This window comes from Stegostoma tigrinum, chromosome 2, assembly GCF_030684315.1.
Source record: "Stegostoma tigrinum isolate sSteTig4 chromosome 2, sSteTig4.hap1, whole genome shotgun sequence".
Classification (NCBI taxonomy): domain Eukaryota; kingdom Metazoa; phylum Chordata; class Chondrichthyes; order Orectolobiformes; family Stegostomatidae; genus Stegostoma; species Stegostoma tigrinum.
In genome coordinates this window covers 96,813,333-96,834,354 of record NC_081355.1, presented here as the reverse complement: position 1 = coordinate 96,834,354, position 21,022 = coordinate 96,813,333, and the positions used below count along the sequence as shown (strand labels likewise).

General features: G+C 43.3%; 1 protein-coding gene across 7 annotated transcripts in view; it reads left to right on the top strand.

Annotated features, from left to right (window-relative positions):
* The first annotated feature begins 10,726 nt into the window (after nucleotides 1-10,726).
* LOC125467327 (adenylate cyclase type 1-like) overlaps nucleotides 10,727-21,022 on the top strand; it is a 299,944-nt gene continuing 289,648 nt past the window's right edge. The window contains exons 1-4 of one of the 7 annotated variants that reach the window (XM_048563037.2): nucleotides 10,727-11,276; nucleotides 12,178-12,868; nucleotides 15,568-15,717; nucleotides 19,158-19,276. In XM_048563037.2, coding sequence (XP_048418994.2) covers nucleotides 12,275-12,868; nucleotides 15,568-15,717; nucleotides 19,158-19,276 — 863 coding nt within the window. In that variant the 5' untranslated portion in view covers nucleotides 10,727-11,276; nucleotides 12,178-12,274. Of the gene's footprint in view, nucleotides 11,866-12,177; nucleotides 12,869-15,567; nucleotides 15,718-19,157; nucleotides 19,277-21,022 lie in introns of all 7 variants that reach the window. The other 6 variants (XM_048563033.2, XM_048563026.2, XM_048563018.2 and 3 more) reach the window with 6 other exon arrangements.

Below are 21,022 nucleotides of genomic sequence, written 5' to 3'. Positions count from 1 at the left end.
ACATCAAAAACACCTACATCAGACTTCTGCTCATTCACTACAACTGTGCTTTCAACACCATTGTGTTGTACAGATGATCTCAAGACGCCATGATCTTGGTGTCAGCGCCGCCCTCTGCAACTGGATCCTCAGCTTTCTGACCCACAGACTGCAATCAGTGAGGATAGGTAACTGCACCTCTTCCACAGTAACACTCTCTAGCCTCAAATAATGCTGATCTTGCTAACTCTGACCTCAACTAGCGCAGGCCCTGTGCAAAGTAACCTCTATGTCTCTGATCTGTACATCCTTTGCTTACTATGATCTGCCTATTGCGCTCGTAAACAAACCTTTTCACCGTATTTTGGTAAATGTGGCAATAAATCAATCAATTAATCACTCAAACTAGGCATCAGCAAAACTCGGACATTAGGCAGGACTACCTGACAGGTTCAGCTTGCCCATTGACTACAAACAACCCTGGAAGAGATGTTGCCTACAGCCAACCCGCAGAGGGGGGCATGACTCATTAACATCAGCCTCATGCAAACTTTCATCACAGGCACTGGCATCCAACTTTCAGGGGACCATCGCCTGGTAACTATGTAATGGCCTGGCAGTGAGGCAGGTGTAGGTGCAATTAGTTTCAGTAATAACCTGGGGAAGTGTGAAACCTGTGGGGTTGATGGAATGGGCACCTAGGGAAGATAAGATGATGTTGGTGTTATAAACGACATATTAACGCTGAGACAGAAAGAAAGTGGCAGAGGAATGTCCTTGTGGTTATTCCATCATGCAGCACAAGGTCATTACACAATGTCCAGGAGGACAACTGCCAATGTACGAGCAATAAGGAGGATAAGTGAGTTGAGGTGTGAGGGAGGGTCTACCTCTAGTACTAATCACTGTCATTCGCAGAGGAAGAACATCGGCATGGCACGTATGAGATGTTGACCATACAAACAGTTTAATTCCTGGGCACCATGCAGATTTGACCCTCACTGTGTGCTGCACAGCAGTATCACTGCTGGGGAACTGCCTGAGAAAGAATCCCTATGCCTACTCCCAGCTGAATAGTGATAGTTCGAAGGGTGGAGGCCCTAAGATGTTGAGTGAACCAATACCACTTATACACTTTGTTACTTCTGCTTTCATATGATGTCCATGAAGTATCTGCCACTGGTTCATACACTTAGTGGCCAAGGAGTGATGCCACAGGGTGCAATAACGATTCTTGGCCCTTCACAGAGACACAGATAATGCGTGAATGACGAGAAACAAACCTTTATCATACTTCCAAGCAAACCTTTATTATCCTTTCAAACAATATACATAGCGTCATCCATGTTCCCCACATGCCCTCACAAAACCTTTTCCTCTCCAGCTGTGCGTCACTGAGCATCCATATTGTGCAGATGGAGGGGGCATGCAGAAGGAGCCTGTTCGGTCATGGCGCCCATTGGCTTGGAAGATTTGCCGGGCAATCCTGGGGGGAAGACAAGCAGAGAGTCTTCTTGCCTAAGGCGTGGTGACTCTTCCTATCCTAACTTCCAAGGATGGAAGGGCGCAGGCAGAATGGAGTTGGAAGGTTTGACCACCTCTGTAGCCTCCAGAGCATAAGGGCTTCTGTGTGGCATCTCCTTTGGCTTGGTGCCTCCTGGCACTGCACTATCTGCATGTGAGGACAGGGCATCTGCACACTGGCCACGGGGTCCACATGCCCCCTCTCACGCTGGCTTTGGCCCTGAGGACTATTAGCTGAAAGGAAGGAGTGTAAGTATGCACAATACTCCAGTATACCCTCAGGGTGTTGAATCTTCCTCCATCTCAGCTGTTAGCCTGTAGATGGAAAGAGCCGTACAGTCACTGAACTGGTTGCATTGCTCCAGGTTCTCAGTGAGGAGATCTGTGGTGTCCTGGATATTTGCCTGCCTGCTGGGCTTGCTCATCTCTGAACATGTCCGTGAGGACTGCGGCCACAAGCTCTTCTGCTCAAACTGTTACCAATGTTGTTTTCTCTCCCTGTACCATTTCTCTCTCTGTGAGGTTGAAGATGTTTGCCTCTCAGCTGATGTGCCTGGCACACTGGGCACAGCTTTAAGGCACAAGATGTAGAAGATGTTGCAGCCAGTGATTAAACACGATGCCCAATGCAGCAGTAACTGCCTGGCAGATGTCAGTATTTTAGTGCTGCAACAAGTGGGACTGACTTGGCTGCTGTGAAATGAATGTGCATTTTGCAGGACCTGCCCCCTGTCCTCTCTTACCTGGGTGAATATCCTTTCCTTGGGGGAGTGGCGGTGTAAGGACTCTAACATCTTGTCCTCCCCCCACCAGTTGGTCTCCATTCCGCTATTGTTGTCTTTTCCAATGACATAAAGAGGGTTAATTGGTTTAACACAATTGGTGGCACAGTTTTCAGCACTGGCTCAAGTGCAGATAAATGTTCTGTGGGAGTGAGGGGACAGTGTGGAGACTAAGTGAGGGAATATAGTGTATGTAACGGAGGGAGAATTCAGCGCATATGTCTTGGTGGGTGGTGGGTGAAATAGCAGAGATACAGTGAATGTGAGGTCGCAGGGAGCAGAATACGGCCCTTACCCTGTGGCATACAGACTTCACTGACCTCCTTCCAGCAGTGCTGCCCAGTCCTCAGTATCATGGACAAGACACTGAGCCAAGTGTTAATTTTTGACCAAAACATAATGGGTGATGGCCCAGCCTCCTCTCACTGTCCTCTGTGAAGAGAATGTCTGTCCCGTGCACTACCTATGATCTGGGACATCTCGGTCCCTGTCGGAGAACGTCAGTGCCAACTTGCGCTTGTCAGCCAAACCCATCCTATCATCAGTCTTGAGCATGGCTGATACCAGAAGCCAGCAGTCCTCAAGGTGCACCCTTGAAGATTGCAAGAGACAGAGGTCGCATGTGTACGTCCAATAAATGGAGAGGTTTTCTGGGAGTAGCATGTGGTGAAATGGGATAGAGATGAGCGTGATATTCCCCATTGGCTTAGTAATGGTAATTAAAGTGGAGAATTTGCTCAGTGAGTAAACTCAGCCAACCTCATAGCAAGAACGGTCCACCAAACTCAGTGCAACTTGCACTTCTTGAAAAACGTAAGATTCTGTCCAAAAACAAAGTTGCTGGAAAAACTCAACAGGTCTGGCAGCTTCTGTGAGGTAAAAAACAGAATTAACATTTTGGGTCTGGTGATCCTTCTTCAGAACCCTTCATCAGTTCTGAGGAAGGGTCACCAGACCCAAAATGTTAACTCCATTTTTTCCTTCACAGATGCTGCCAGACCTGCTAAACTTTTCCAGTAACTTCTGTTTTTGTTCTTCATTTACAGCACCCACATTTCGTTCAGTTTTTATAAGATTCTGTACATTGATTAGAATCTTCCAAAATCTCTTGGGTTCTGAAAGAGTCCCACCAAATTGGAAAGTATAAATGAAGGAAACAGAAGGCAGGAAACCATAGGCTAATCAGCCTAATATCTGCTGGAATCTACTATGCAGGAGGTTGTAGCAGGATAAAAAGGAAATCATAATGCAATCAGGAAAAGTCAACACAGTTCTGTGAAAGAAGAATTAAGTCTAATTAATTTAAAAGAGTTTCTGAGGAAGTAACAAGCAACGTGGATGAAGGGAACCACGTAAGAACATTTGCACTCAGACAAATGAACATTAACAGGCTTTATTAAGCATAACAGTATTTACGCTAGAGAGCCTCAGAGAGGGCTTCAGTGACAGCATATACATTCAGCCCTAGGTTACATCTTGTTCAGGCAGCATCATGGTGTCGTTGGTGATATCATGCTGCAGATATGGGATACATGGTGTGATAAAATCAGTGTTTCTGCCTTGCTGTGTGTCTGGGTGTTCTGGAGTAGACAACTGAGGAGAGTAATTTAGATAGAAAATTGTAACATTCAGGGAAAACAATGTTCCGGTTATATTATATTTGATTCTGCCTACGAATATGGGTGGGACTTGTTGCAATATTTTCATTTGGACAACCAGATCATTTCAGTGGTCAGTGAACAGCAGTTCAAGGATCAAAATCATATGAATATAAGAACATGTAAAATAGGAGCACAAGCGGACCATTTGGCCCTTAAAGCCTGCTCTGCCGTTCAATGCGATCAAAGCTGATCTTCTCGTGCTTTGATTTCCACATTCCCAACTAACCCTGGTAACCTTTGATTCTCACCTGAGTTGATCTTATTGAAATGTATAAGATCCTGAAGGGATTTGACAGGTTGCATTCTGGGAGGATCTTTCCGTTGTTGTGTAGGGTAGGACAAGGTGACTCAGTTTAACAATAAGAGGCCTCACTTTTAAACTGGAGATGAGGATTTCTTTTTTGTTGTCTCTGGGGGGTCTTTATTCTATTGAATTCTTTTCCCCTGAAAGTAGTTGAAGACTGAGTGAGATATATCTTAGACAAGGGAATCAGGAGTAATGGAGGCAGACAGACAATTGGTTCTGACACCACAACTAGCTCGGCATGATAGTATTGAATAGTACAGCAGATGTGAAGGACCGAGTGGTCCACTCCTCTTCCTGATTCCTAGATTCCTATGTCAAGCAGCACAGGAGGCTGGCTGTCAGAGAACAGTGTAGCATTGAGCATTGATGTCAATTGAAATTGACAAAGGCGGTGCAGCTACCTTTGTATGACAGGGGTGAATATAGAACATAGAACACTATTCCATGTACGTCCATACGCTCATCCAATGATGACTTAAATGTACCTAAAGTTGGCGAATCTACAACCGTTGCTGGCAAAGCGTTCCATTCCCTTACTACTCTCTGAGTGAAGAAACTACCTCTGACATCTGTCCTATATCTTTCACCCCTCAATTTAAAGCTATGCCCCCTTGTGCTCGCCGGCACCATCCTAGGAAAAAGGCTCTCCCTATCCACCCTATCTAACCCCCTGATTATTTTATATGTTTCAATTAAGTCACCTCTCAACTTTCTTCTCTCTAACGAAAACAGCCTCAAGTCCCTCAGCCTTTCCTCGTAAGACCTTCCCTCCATACCAGGCAACATCCCAGTAAAATCTCCTCAGCACCCTTTCCAAAGCTTCCACATCCTTCTTATAATGCGGTGACCAGAACTGTATGCAATACTCCAAGTGCGGCCGCACCAGAGTTTTGTACAGCTGAGGTTGTCACAAACTACCATCAGTCACAAATGCCAGCTCCTCCAGGAAGGTCTGCATCCATTGGAGTTTGAAGCAATCATTGCTATACACACTTAAAGTCAGTGTAGCTTTTGCGAGTGTTTTTTTTTCAGTGGCATGCTTGGTCCATGCAAGGAATAATGCAATCAGCCACTCATAATGCATTAGAGCAGTCACCAATACCTTGTACAAGTGAATATGTTTGGTTCAACACAGAGCCTAAGAGCTTGGCAATCAGAGCTGTGGGAATTGCTGCCCTCACTAATTTTCCACAGGTGAAAGGGACATTCGAGTACATGTAATGCTAAGAGGCCCCTGGGATTAACCAGTGTCATTCACCACGTGAAAAGGTTTTAACTCTCTCAATGAGCAGCTGCCGTGGGATCACTCAGAACATTTCGTTCAGGGAACTCTCATGATTCTTGGATCCTCACTAACTCACAGGTGCCACAAATGTTTGTTCCCACTCAGCACCTGACTCCTGGATGACAAGAGCTATTTACAGTCAGCATGGCTCACAACACCAGAGGGGAACCCACAAAGTGTAACAGAGGAGATTTATTATACCTCAGCATGTGCAACAATAAAAGAGACCATAGGATTGTGAAAGGTGAGATACCACTGCTCAGACTACTTAAGGGCTGCAGTATTCACCAGGAAGAATGTCCATGATTATTGAGATCTCCTGTGAATGAACATCCTCTCTCATCAAATGAGCAGGAATTTGTGGGGGTATGGATTGGCTGGGTGGCTCCTCTGTAGGTGAGGAAGTGGTAGGCAATGTTCTTGAGGAGGAAGACAGCGTAAGTGCATCAGCAGATGGTAGGGAAATGGTGCGACACACCGACTGAGTTTTGCATCTCATCTACAATGTCTATCTGAGAGGCAGTTGAGGCTTTTGTTTTGACATTTCATCAGCACAAAGAAATACCACTCTGTTGTACTCTACTGCCTCTTAAATAACCTGCTGACTTACCTGTGAGTCTGGGAGGGAACAGACCTGTTTGGAAACAGTTCCAAAGGGGACAATATAAATCAAAACATTGGTGTTCTCAGTTGTGCCTGACCTTAGAAGCTAAAAATGACAGTGAATGAAGTACAACTTATTAAGGATTATTTTAGAAATACTTGACAAAGAAGCAGTGAAGACAAATGGAAGTCTATTGTGCTATGAGCCCAAGATTTCTTGGAATGTTGCCAACATAGGAAATTTCTTAAGTGATGTTATTTTGAACAGCGTCTCGGAAAAATTATAACAGCAGAAGCTAGGGTAAAACTATGCCACAAAATTACTGAATTTCCAAATCTTATTCCTAATTCCAAGGGGATCTCATACCTTGTTTGGAAATGATTCGAAGTAACTCTTTCCACAGGCTAAATGAGGGGATCAGGTGTTACTCCACCTTTGTAACTAGAGTCACGTAGGCTAAGCATATTTCATCGCTTATTTCCTAGGGCTGATGAGCTAACATTTATTTGTGCTAACAAATGTCACATGTTTCAGACAGAAAGTGAAGTGCTGCAGTATTCGCCAGGAAGAATGTCCATGAATATTGTGATCTCCTGTGAATGAACATCCTCCCTCATCCAAGGGGCAGGAATTTGTGGGAGTATGGATTGGCTGGGTATCTCCTCTGTTGGTGAGGAAGTGGTAGGCAATCACTGGGCTGATTCCTGGGGTGAGATTTATCATGAGGTAAGGTTGAGCAGGTTGGGTCTTTTTTTTAGAAGTTGAAAGAAGTTGAAAGTTGACAGAAATTTGAGGGTGCATACATGAGGATCAATGGTCGGCACAACATTGTGGGCTGAAGGGCCTGTTCTGTGCTGTACTGTTCTATGTTCTATGTTCTATACTGGACTCTGAAGGAGCTTGATAGGGTAAATCCTGGGACAATATTACATCTCATAGGAGAATCTAAGACTAAGGGCAAGGTTTTAGAGAAATTGTATGGTCTTACATCTTTTAAACCAATAATGCCAACAATTGTAAATCCATCTGCCTAACATTCTCAAAAACACAAAGCAATTAAGAACAAATGTTTCCAGTGGAATATCAGAATGTCTTTTTAAAATATTGTTGTTTTGTTCTGCAGATATAGTAAATTGACCAAGTCACTGAGCAAATGAAAACCTTTTCAAAATATTTCAAAATGTCAACATTCTTATTAAAGATAGGTGTCATACAGTTTGTTCAAGATGTTAAGTTCAAACATTTGCCTTATTTTTAAAATTGACTTATAAGCCCTAAATTGCAGCTAGTATAACTAAAAAAAGGTACAGTTGCTCTTTTTTACATCAGTTGCTTAACTGATATCCAACAATGTTTAGGTTATTTAAGTCACATCTTGCAAATTGCTGTCATTTTAATTATTTCCATGGCAGAGAACCAAAAAAAAGTTTAAAAAGATAGCCCCATCCAAATCCCAATATGCTATTTCAAACAAATATAGCACCTCAAAAATTAGCTGTATAGTAATTTTTCCAGTATCCAGCATATACGGAGAAGGATGGTACTGGTTAGCAGAATCTACCATTGCATGAAAAATACCAGTGGTGCCTGGGAGAACTTGAATTGCCACTGCCACAAGTTTGAAAAAATGAGCAGCCAGGCCTACTCATAAACATGGTATACCTGGCCATGGTTGGTCATTCTATATATTCATTGATAAGGTAAGTCTAAAAGTATTTTTCATAAAGCATCTGATCCATTATTCCCACCCGGTTGCTAATATAGGAAAGTACCCATTGTAAGGATCCCAAGCATCCAGAATTCTCCTTTTGAATCTTAGGTGTTGGTTGGATGACAATTCTGAATGCTTAGGATCTGAACAACGTGGATTTTACTATTTAAACAAAATCTTATAAGAGTGCTGATGAGACCATTTCTTGCATGCTGTTTATAATTTTAGTCACCTTACTTAAGGAAGGATATACTTGCATTGGAAGCAGTTCAGATAAAGTTCACTGGGCTGATTCCTGGGGTGACATTTTTCATGACGTAAGGTTGAGCGGGTTGGGCCTGTATTTTTTAGAGGTTGAACGAATGAGAGCCGATGTTATTTAAACATATTGCACTCTGAAGGAGCTTGGTAGGGTAAATCCTGGGACAATATTACATCTCATAGGAGAATCTAAAACTAAGGGCAAGGTTTCAAAATAAGGGCTCTCCCATTTAAACTAAAACAAAGGTCATGGAATTTCTTCCCTGCTATCTGAGGAACTGCTGAGAAGAGTTGCAGCCTGGGATTGGTTTCCATCCACAATCCACCCTCAGCCCTGTCCTTGATGGTGGAGAGGGGAAGGAAAGCCTGCTGTTTCGCCTGTCAATTGGCAATAAGCCACTGGGAAAGAGACGATGCGGGGTTCTCACTGGCTCTTCAACTGATGACCCCCATAAAGGATTAGATCACTGTGCCCTTATAAATTGTCAACTCCTGTATTTCATGACATGCTTTTTAAAGTCATATCCTGAGACCATCCCAAAGAATTTTATCAGAGATAGCAGGTACCGCAGATGCTGGAGAATCTGAGATAACAAGTTGTAGAGAGATAATGGGAACTGCAGATGCTGGAGATTCCAAGATAATAAAATGTGAGGCTGGATGAACACAGCAGGCCAAGCAGCATCTCAGGAGCACAAAAGCTGACGTTTCGGGCCTAGACCCTTCATCAGAGAGGGGGATGGGGGGAGGGAACTGGAATAAATAGGGAGAGAGGGGGAGGCGGACCGAAGATGGAGAGTAAAGAAGATAGGTGGAGAGGGTGTAGGTGGGGAGGTAGGGAGGGGATAGGTCAGTCCAGGGAAGACGGACAGGTCAAGGAGGTGGGATGAGGTTAGTAGGTAGCTGGGGGTGCGGCTTTGGGTGGGAGGAAGGGATGGGTGAGAGGAAGAACCGGTTAGGGAGGCAGAGACAGGTTGGACTGGTTTTGGGATGCAGTGGGTGGGGGGGAAGAGCTGGGCTGGTTGTGTGGTGCAGTGGGGGGAGGGGATGAACTGGGCTGGTTTAGGGATGCAGTGGGGGAAGGGGAGATTTTGAAACTGGTGAAGTCCACATTGATACCATATGGCTGCAGGGTTCCCAGGCGGAATATGAGTTGCTATACCCGGTGCGACTTTCTCTACATTGGGGAAACCAAGCGGAGGCTTGGGGACCGCTTTGCAGAACACCTCCGCTCAGTTCGCAACAAACAACTGCACCTCCCAGTCGCGAACCATTTCCACTCCCCCTCCCATTCTCTTGATGACATGTCCATCATGGGCCTCCTGCACTGCCACAATGATGCCACCCGAAGGTTGCAGGAACAGCAACTCATATTCCGCCTGGGATCCCTGCAGCCATATGGTATCAATGTGGACTTCACCAGTTTCAAAATCTCCCCTTCCCCCACTGCATCCCTAAACCAGCCCAGTTCATCCCCTCCCCCCACTGCACCACACAACCAGCCCAGCTCTTCCCCCCCACCCACTGCATCCCAAAACCAGTCCAACCTGTCTCTGCCTCCCTAACCGGTTCTTCCTCTCACCCATCCCTTCCTCCCACCCCAAGCCGCACCCCCAGCTACCTACTAACCTCATCCCACCTCCTTGACCTGTCCGTCTTCCCTGGACTGACCTATCCCCTCCCTACCTCCCCACCTACACCCTCTCCACCTATCTTCTTTACTCTCCATCTTCGGTCCGCCTCCCCCTCTCTCCCTATTTATTCCAGTTCCCTCCCCCCATCCCCCTCTCTGATGAAGGGTCTAGGCCCGAAACGTCAGCTTTTGTGCTCCTGAGATGCTGCTTGGCCTGCTGTGTGCATCCAGCCTCACATTTTATTAACAAGGTGTAGAGCTGGATGCACACAGCAGGCCAAGCAGCATCAGAGGAACAGGAAGGCTGACGTTTCCTTATGACCCAACCTTACCTCATACCCTTCTTCAGAAAAGAATTTGACGTCGTTTTGTTTGGGAAAGGAAACCAGTGCGGACACAGTAAATACTGATGATTAGTCACACAAACGTTGGCCAGAACAAAGCAAGAACTGTTTGAACTTGAAATAGTGGGAGGAGCTTTCATGCTTCCACTCAGAATGTGTCGATTTTACGGCCCCTCTGAAATGCATCATTGGTTAAAAAAAGTTGCCTAACGGGGCGCCTTTATTCGTGCTGCTTTGTACCTTTGCTGGTGGCATGTTTTACTTTAAGTGTTGAATTAGACTTATGAGCTAATGTGTCGTTCTTTCTTGTCTTCGGCTGTTAATGTTGTCTTTGAGTCTCGGGCGCAGTGGTAGTGCCCTTACCTCTGAGCCAGGAGGTCCGCGTCCAAGTCTCACCTGCTCCAGCGATATGTAATAACGTCTCTAAACAGGCTGATGGAGTCTCAGTAAAGTAAACCAGTCGGTCAGTCGATTGCTCCTCCACATTTGCGGATACGAACAAGACGGCTAACACTGGGCAGAGCTACGCTGCTGCCAATTTGAAATGTTTATTAAGTGTAGGATCAACGCGGCATCAGAAACTAGTTGGAGAGACCCCGTCTGCTAATGCTGCTTACTGAACAACAGACAAACGTTCACTTCACATGACCGGATTTGTCGATCAGCCTCAGATTAGGGTTTGCAGGGAGAGATTAAGAGCAACAGTTTGGTTTGTTTTACCTTCAGATGGTCACTGACACATCACCCACTCTCCCCTAAATCTGCCCGGAAATCCGAATGTGGTACCGGACAAATGACAGGCACTCCCCAGTCTGGACCCCAGCACCTTATACACCCCCCAAACTGTTTTTAATTCATCTTGGTCCATCACCATTTCTACTTAAATATTGGGCACAACCAGGATGAACTCTCTGAATCAGGCTCACTTTGTCTAATTATTCAGAACGTAATGGAAACACCTCAGGCGCCGATTCAACCCTGAACGATTCTGCTCGCTGTAGAAAGCGGATGAGATTTTGAACTGATGGGGGGTGGGGGTGAAATCGGGTCGCATCAGTAAGCTGAACCAGCTCGGTGTTTATTTTTAGCCGCCGCTGGTCAAAGGGAGAATAGAATTAAAAAGCGGTTTATGCAAATCCATCGAAGATCCTCTCCTCTGGAACGGGATTAAATTTTCAGAACAAGGTGCAGGAAGCAAATTCTAATTCAACGCTTTTTTTAAAATGCACAGAACAGCACACGTTCAACGTCTTCAAGAGGTCTCGGCGGCGCAGAAGCCAACAGTGTTCGAGAACATAGCTCCATCCTGCGGCTTTGAGTTAAAGATAGGATTCAGATACTGATAAGACTTACGAAAGGAAACGCACCAGGTCCATTGGGCGGTCGGTGAACTCTCAGGATATTGTTTGAAAAACATCATAACAGTCGGGCAGGGTTTGAGGTGGTGTGTGTGTGTGTGTGTATTGGATGGGGCGTGTCTAAGGGGATGGAGAGAGGCGAGCCACCTTGGGTTTGGACGGACGTCGATTCCAAGCACGCTTCCACTTGATGCCTGTTGTTCTCTTTTAAAGTTGCCCTTGCAAACCCTCGCGTTTCCTTATGCCAATCAGCAACAGGCTTTCTCACTTCTACTTGGCGCCACCTTTTTTTTCCTGATCGTCGTAGTCGTTTTGACTTGCCTGTGGTACCTCGGAAGCGAGCGGGACTGTACTGGGAGAGCTATGCAGAAGCAGCTCTGGCTTCTTACCTAGTGAGCTGCTTTCGGGTGTGAGACGTGAGTTGCTTTGAGGGCTGTGTGGGGGGTCAATGCGCAGGCGTCATTAATCTGTCCCTGGGTTAGGATGGGATCATTCTCTGCTCTCATCTCTCTCTCTCTCTCTGCACGACTGGGGCAGCCAATATAGGGGAACCCGCACAGCGCGCTGCAGCTCTCGCAACACCCAGCTTTCACAGTCGCTAACTTCTAGCTGTGTTTTCTTCTGTCATTCCCTCTCCTCACCCCCGATCTCTGCCTCTCTCTTTCTCCACCACCACCACCTCCCCCCCCCCCGACTTCCTTCTGCCCCATCCGCCTCTGCTTGCTCAGTTGTCTCCGAAGCTCCCGTCTCCAGCCCGCAGCTGCCGTCGAAGCTTAAGCACCCGGTGGAAGGCCAGCTCAGGGTCGGTTTTTGGATGGCAATGACATGGAGGAAATACCGTTTCGCAAAGTCAGGACAAGAAGGAGGAACTGTCCGTGCGCCCCGGGCTCGCCCCTCGACACCATTAGCTGCGAGGACGAGTTTGACTGTAAGGAACTGGAGTCCCTTTTCCAGAATTACAACCTGAAACTGGAGCAGACGGCTACCCTCAAAGCCCTAGCCATCCTCATCATCATGACGGCCACTCTGGCCATCGTGGAGTTACTGTCCGGCCCGCGGCTTACCATCTCCAAGGGCTCCCACCCGGTGCACTGTATCATCTTCGTGTCGCTGTTTATTGTCACCAATGTCAAGTACCTCCAAGTCACCCAGCTCCAGCAGATCGTCAAACTCAGCCTGCTGTTTAGCTTCACCTTCTCCTTCCTGTGCTGCCCGTTTTCGCTCGGAGCCTACGGTTGGGAGACGCCGACCTCCCCGGAGAGCGGCATGTGGCAGCTGATGCTGGTCACTTTTGTCGCCTACTCGCTGCTGCCGGTGCGGACCTTGCTGGCCATCCTGTTCGGTCTGACCGTGGCTGTGTGTCACATCATAGTGACTGCCACCTCAGTGTCATCCAGCAAACAGCGGCTCTGGCGCACGGTAAGCCCCCCAGCAAACGGCGGCTCTTTGTTGCTTTTCGTTTCAAAATAGAAGTAGGATTTTTTTAAAATAACAGAACCCTCCAAACGCGTCTTATTCTCAATACCCTCTGAACCATTTCCCAATTTATTCCCCCCAACCCCCAGAAAACTACTTTCCATTTTCCAATAAAAGCGATCTACAGTTCCCAGGCCACGGGGCAACTTTCAAACTTTTGTGCTTTTTTTGGCTCGTTTTGCTGCCGTTTTAGAGGGAGAAGTTTCACTGGAGTTTGCGCTCGGTTTACGCACCTCCATCCAGACACAAACGTCGGCCGTGACCTTAACCTGTCTGCTCAGTGAGGCTAATGTGCGGGGGCTCGCTTTACCATCATACCCCCCACCCCGGCTCTCATGGACATGCTGGGTCACGTAGAGATTACAGTTTTCTCCATCTTCAACCCCACCATTCGACCTCCCCTTTCCCCTGAATTTGGGAAAACAAAAGATTCTGAGACGGTTTCAGTAAATACCGGCTCATTGTTGATTCTGTGCGGACCCTGGCGATAACTCTACACAGTGCCCGGCTCTCTGAGTAGCCGTCAGAGCTGTGGACGCGTCCACAGAAAACAGGGTCGGCAATAAAACAGCTCAGATCAGGATTTACGGATCGCAGGCCCTGGCGGCCTGGCCTTCACAATGCTTTTGTTTTTCCGCCGATTGACGAGAGTCAAACCCGGCTTTCACTTCGAAGTTTACGCTAGAAACAATCTCGGTGTCTTATCCCAATTGTAAGTCACTGATTCAAGCAATGCTTCGGTGCTTTTTTGATAAACTTTAAAACCGTCTTCCCCTACCTTGCCTCCCCCCCCCTCCCCACCGAGCCATTAATTTTGCAACTTTGTTCAGGACATAGACAATTTAGCCAAATTGGCAGGCACCTGGCAGATGAGTTTCAACGCAGAGACAAACGATACAACTTGGAGGGGAGCACAGGAACAGAGGGACCTCAGGAATCACGTTCGCGATTCCCTGAAGGTGGTCAGACAAGTTGAAACAGTTAAGAAAGCTTGTAGGGTCCGTGGGTTTATAAATAAAGGTAAAAAAAAATTACGGCAAGGAAGTGATGCTACACCTCTCCAAATCATTGGTCAGACCACTTTTAGACTGCTGTGTTCGGTTCTGGGCACCGTGTTAAGAGATGCATGTTAAAAGTTCAAAGTGGACATATTAGAATGATACCAGGAATGAGAGACTTAATAGATACAAGGAAAAATTAAAATAGTATCAGAGATAATGGGAACTGCAGATGCTGGAGAATTCCAAGATAATAAAATGTGAGGCTGGATGAACACAGCAGGCCAAGCAGCATCTCAGGAGCACAAAAGCTTCTGTGCTCCTGAGATGCTGCTTGGCCTGCTGTGTTCATCCAGCCTCACATTTTATTATCAAGGAAAAATTAAAGATCGTTGACTTTTTCTCCTTGAAGCATTTAAGATTAAGAGATCATAATGATGAACAATGTTGACAGGGTGAGGAAGTTTCCACTCGTTGGTTTGTTAGTAACTAGAGGTGCCAATTTCAAGAATGTCGGCAAGAAAGCTAGGAGATGAAGAGAAACTTCTTTGCTCAAAGAGTGAAGGCAAAGGAAGTTTCAAAAGAGAGTTTCAATCTATTTGGAATTTAGAGGACAACGGAGACAGGGCTGGAAGATGGGACGAGCTTGCTGCTAAAGGAGCCGGTATTGTCACGTTGGGTCAAACGGCCAACTTTTGTACAATTCTATGATAACTCACGGATAAATCAGTAAATTTTGGGGCTTGGATATCTTATGGCGATCACTGACTGAAAAAAAACTCTCGTTTTGGTACAAATAACAGTAAATGAGGGCCATTTTGGACTCCGGATGCGTTCAGATCAATAACAAAATTTGTCGGTGTCACTGGAAAACTGAGTAAAGGAGTGTTTGATTTGAAGGGAGCGCAGAATTGGATGGTTGGTGAATGTGTGTGTGTAAAATGATTAGCCTTGATTTATTTCGCCAATTACAATTACTTCGACAAACTTCGGACGAGGTGCCAGATTTACTCCACAAGGTAACAGCTCCTGAGAAAATACTCAACTTGCTTTTTTTGCCCGCATTATAATTTTATTGGTGCTAGCTGCCCATAGAGGCAAAAAGACAAAGTTGAAAGAATGATTTGCAGTAAAGACCAGTCCAGTGTTTGTTCACTTTCCACCGGCTTGCGATGAGACCCATTCATGAATCTTCCTGCGGGCGGCGGAGTCAGGGACGTTCCCTTTCAGTGTACCGTTCACGCTCAAGTGCTGACTCTCCCACTGAAACTTCCGCTCAATGGGGACAATGTGTAGCCAGGGGATTCTCTGTCCCGCAATGAAGCCAACGATATCAATAACTTCCCAATATGTGTTCTTGCAATTCAGTTTGGTGGTATATTCAATCCTTCTATGTCGACCACAGAGCTATTGCTTATCTGAATAATACCTGTTCCTTCACCATTGAATTTTCCAGTTTTGAGTTAATTTGTTCTCATAGACTTCCAAAAATCTCCCAAGAGCCCGCCGTGACACCAAACTGACCCAGCCCCGTTTGAATTCAGGGAGAATGTCTGTCTTTTGTTTTTGACTGGTGGTAATCAATTGCTAGCGTCTCGGACCCGCGGACTGATGGCAACATGTTGTTTGTGTTTCCCTCGGTAGCTTGTGGCCAACGCAGTACTGTTTGCCAGTGTGAATGTTTCCGGGGTGTTTGTTAGAATCCTCACGGAGAGAGCCCAGAGAAAAGCCTTTCTGCAGGCGAGGAACTGCATCGAAGAGCGACTTCGTCTGGAAGATGAAAACGAGAAACAGGTGAGCAGTGGAGGAAGTGTGAGAAGTCAGGGAGGGACAAACAGGAGAGCTATGGTTGAAGGATAGAGTCGGGTTGTGTATCATCATGTGACAAAAAGTCGACGGTTCTTCTCCCATGTTCTGTACGTTTAACAGAAATGAAAATCTAACGTTACATTTATATGGAAATGGTAAAAATAAATGAAAAATCAGCATAATTTTTATTTGTTGAAACGCAAGAAGCAAACTGTTATGAAATTGAGAGATTGTGCAATATTTGTGATGTCTTGTGGGATGACCGGAATTACAAACCAATTGGGCTGCAGTTGTTGCAAGCTCCTCACATTACTACACCAGTCTTTACGTTTACCTTTTTAATAGTCATGGTTTAGCTTAATCTGAAAAGGCTATTTGAAACATGCAACATGCCATTTTCGTAAACAAATTCCCACACCTTATTGTTTCCTATTTCGAGGATATTTTGATTTATCCAAGTGCTTTCTTTAATTTCTGACAACTAGTATCAGAACTGCAAAATACATCTACAACCTTAAAGGGCCAAAATAAATAATAAAAGGAAAACAAAAACAGCTGTAGAAACCAGAAGACAGAAATCAAAGAATTTTTTGAGCATTCAATGGGCCTGCCCACCAGCATCTGTGCAGAGAAGATATGGCTTAAATCTTTGAATTCCCTGACCTTTCTGTCCCAGGACTATCACGACTTTAGCAGAAGGGAATCAGTTTTTGCAGCTCATTACAAATCTGCTAGAGGGTTGACTTGTCCATCCACAATACAAATGATATCTTACCTGCTAAATGTTTCCATCATTTTTTGGTTTTGCAAAATGTTTAGTATTTTGCTTGTCATTATTATATTAGTTACAATCAACCAATTGCTTATTTATTCTGCATTAAGGGAAGACTTCAGATTTCTGAAGCTATTTCTATTAAACCAAAGAAGATTAAATGAGCTGTTTTGGTGTTCAAAATTATGATGATTTTTAAAATTGTAAAGAGAGAAACATCTAATTATCTGGTTTGAAAGTCAGTGATGAGGTTTGCAAATTTAACGTCTTCATGAGGAGAGCAAGGAGAAATTGCTTTATTAGGGAGCAACTGCTTTTCAAAGATATTGACTTTGTTAGAGGTCATTGCACTTCTAAAGGAAAAATAGATAAATATTTAAAGTAGACTACAGTACAAGACAATGAAGTTAGGTTGAGATTGCTTTCGACAAGAGCCAACATGCCACAATGGTAGCCTTAACCTTTAACGTCATTTTGCTGTGGTGTATGTCTTCAAGGATTATTATAAGAAGAATAATGTATTTACTTTTATGTCCTAACACATTTCAAATGTAATTAAAATTATTCTGATGGAAATTAAGTTGCTTCCAAATGAAGCAAAACTTTCAGAATGTCAGATTAGAAAGTGGAAGTTCAGGTCCAAAGCCCAAAATGGCCCTGGCCATACTCACAAAATGGAATGTCATATAGTTGTGCAGTTTCCTTTTTTGACTTAAGGGCATGTAGTTTGAATGAACGATCAAAATAATTGGTAACAAGTATTAAAATGAAAGTTATAGTGTAGTAACAGCAAATACATTGATCACAAACTCAAAATAGCATCATGCAAACATTTTTCAACAAATAAACCTGTGTCCTGTGTCAAAACATTCTGGATCATAATGGCCAGAAAACTAAAGGTAAAAGCCTGTAAAAGTAGTAATTGTTTCCTCCTTAGCTCAGTGATACAGACCACATGACAAAATGTAGCAATTTAGTATTATTAGTTACAACACTTCTGACAATAAGATGCCTGATTTGGGGAATGAATATCAAACTTGGCACAAACAGAAAACTTAAATTCCCAGACCAGAAGGAATTAGTTCTCGAGTTGAATTCATTAAATTTGTTTGGCGCCAAGAGCCAATGAAAATATCAAATGAACGTAACAGTGGGTATGCTAGTAGCCATTTTGCGTTCACCAAATGGTCTTCATTCTCATTTTCTGTGCAAAGATTTCTTTGTTTATTCTGAACTGATTGATAATTGTTGAAGGTAGAAATACTTTCCTGATTACAGTTCGAAAAAAAAATCTTGTGCAGCACATTCAAATCTTCCTGTTTGAGAAAATCTGTGCAGTTGCAGACCTTTCAAAGGTGGCCAAGAAACAACTGAAAATTGTGTAACTTAAGGGACTTCTAGGACACATGTTCTTTGGTATTATTTTGCTTGATGATGATAGAAGTGTACCCACTTCAGTGAAATGCCATTCAGATTGCTACTGCACCGTTCTCTGCAAAATGTTTAGTCATAAAACTGGTACAATGTTTTAAACAACACTGTGCATCATATAAAGGAGAATAGGTCCCTTCGTTATAAACACTTCATCCAGAGCCGCTTTGCTCTCCTGCCGAGCTCTCAGTTAAATATGTAAATTTTCCATGAAGTCTTGTGTCGATATATATGTAGTTGAGCATCCATGTTTGTTTTAATTTGCTTGTTGCAAATTTTGCAGCATGCGTAATCCCAAACTCTTATATTTCCAAAATTATATATTCTCGCCAATAATTTTTACTTTATCATGTATGATGAAGTTTAGATTAGCAGATACATTGATGGTGCAAATTATTTCCATAATGGAAGTATGAGACTGGCGTGATATTTTACAAGTAAAATGTTCGTTTTACAAAATGTATGATTTACATGATTATGACCTTCAATTCCCAAAAGGAGCCAATTCATATGAAAGACTTAGAAAAGCCATTAAAATTAATTTTAAAATGTGATTTCCTTCAGGGAAATCCTTTATTCCCAGGATTATTTTTTCCTTCACTCATGTATGGCATGCTGATGTTACTAGCAATGCAAGTATTTGTTGCCCATCCCCCTTTACCCTTGAACAGATATGCTGTTCAGACTATTTTAGAGGAAAGTATAGATTCAAATGTGTTTTGTACATCTGGCGCCACACGTGGTACAAACCGAGTAAGGACAGCAGATTTCTAATCTTAAAGGACATTTGTAAAACAGATAGTTTCCTACATAATTCTTATGATCATTAGGCTCACTTTTAATTTCAAATTTTAACTGAAATCATATTTCACTATCTACAACAGTAGGATTTGAACCCACTCCCCAAAACATTACCTTCAGGGTCTGGATTGCAGGGTTATTGTCCAATGTCATTAGAAGTACAACCATCGCCTCCCTCTTTTGTAACTGTGAAAATTGTATGATATAACAGTGTACACAATTCTGTTAGGAAATCAATGAAATAAAATTGCACTAATGCACATTAATTCACATGCAAATGAATAAATTATAGGCACAAAATAGATACAAGTTCAGACATTTCTTAAACCTGACACCTGAATGTTTTAACGAGTGCTTTAAAATGCTCTAATAATTTTATAGCAGCATATTAAGATTGTTGGTGATATGTAATTTATCACAGGAAAGACTTTTAATGAGCTTGTTGCCCAGAAATGTGGCAATGGAAATGAAAGAGGATTTTCTGAAGCCTCCAGAAAGGATATTTCACAAAATATACATCCAAAGGCATGACAACGTCAGGTAAATGAGTCTTCCTTTATATTTTGCCTTTCAGTGTTATTGCAACTGTTATTTATCTGTAGTTGATGTTCATGATTAATTACCTTGAGATACTATGTTGCATGTTCTTGCCCTCATGCACCGTAGAAGTCCACAGGACATCACATGTAACCTTAATAACAGAACACTGTAAATTTATGCAAAGAAGTTAAGAATGAACAGACAAATGCTGCAATAAAAACAGAAAAATACTGGAGAAACTCAGCAGGTTTGGCAGCATCTGCAGAGTGAGAAACGGAGCGAACATTTCGAATCCCCTGTGATTCTTCTCAGAACTTAACTGTTCCAAAGCTAACAAGGTATAGAGCTGGATAAACAGAGCAGACCAAGCACCATCAGGGGAGCTGAGAAAAACTCATTTTTTCAGGAGAAGGTTCGAGGCCTGAAACATCAGCTTTCCTGCTCCTCTGATGCTGCTTGGCCTGCTGTGTTCGTCCAGTTGCACACCTTGTTGTCTCAGATTTTGCAGTATCTGCAGTTCCTACTATCTCTGTTCCAAAGCTTTCTGTTTTTATTTCAGAATCAAGTATCCACAGTAGTTTGCTTTAATTTTAGCATTTCAGATCATCCAGATTGAATGATTAAGAACCCATAAAAGTTACTTACAAGTACCAAAGAAGTGTTCTTTTATTTAAAGCCTCAAAGTTTTCAGGTATGCATTGTACCTGCACCATGTTAGGCTCAAAATCTCACATCTTCAATGTTATTTTGACACTGTCATTTTCATTGAAGTTAAGCTGCATTCTAATATAACTGTTTTATGATGTCATTCTCCTTGGAACATCTTAAAGGCATTTTAAACGTATTTATTTTGTTTAAGCTGAAGTGTCTTGTTACAGTGATTGCATTGTAAAGTTTAAATTGTAATCGCATCTGTCTGTCCTGATGGTTTAGTTAGGCGCTAAGGACATCATGAATATTCAAAGGAGAGCAGGACATTTTACTGCTGTCAGCCCAATGCTGCTCAAACTCTTGCTGTTTAAACATTGCACGTGGTAATATAGCTTCAGGGAGATGCTAGAGAGTTGGCCTTGATAAATTCGTACTAATGGGATCGTCGTGAGACAGACAATTGACTAAATTTAACAAAAAGTGCTTCAAATGATACCATAAAAATACTGCAGGTTTTTCAAGGACTACTTCATGTAGATAGAATTTAAAGTATGAAAAGTTTCATTCTCCAAAGGCTGTTTAAATAGTGATAAATTATGTTGTTTAGATGATAGCTGATAAATTAATGTAAACATTGAGTTTAAATACAAATCACATTCAGTTTGTCGAATTAATCTCAAAATTTAATGTTAGAGATTATGGTTTGATAAAAGAAAGGGAAACTAAATTTTAATTACATTTGAAATGTGTTAATGATTTCCGAAGATTCATGGAAGGATCATCTACAGAAGACAAAGACTAGGTTGGGCCTGTACTCATTGAAGTTTACAATAATGAGAAGTAACCTGGTTGAAACATTTTAGATTCTGAGGGGACTTGAAAGGTACTAAGAGGTAGTTTCACTTGTTGGGAGAATCTAGGACCAGAGGACACAATCTCAGTAAAAGGGGTCACCAATTTAAGACAGAAATGAGAAGGATTTTTTTTCTCTCAAAGGAGAATGAATGTGTGGGATTCTTTAATGTAGAGGACTGTAGAGGCTGGGTCATTAAGTATGTTCAAGACTGAGACAGACAGATTTTTTAATTGGTAAAG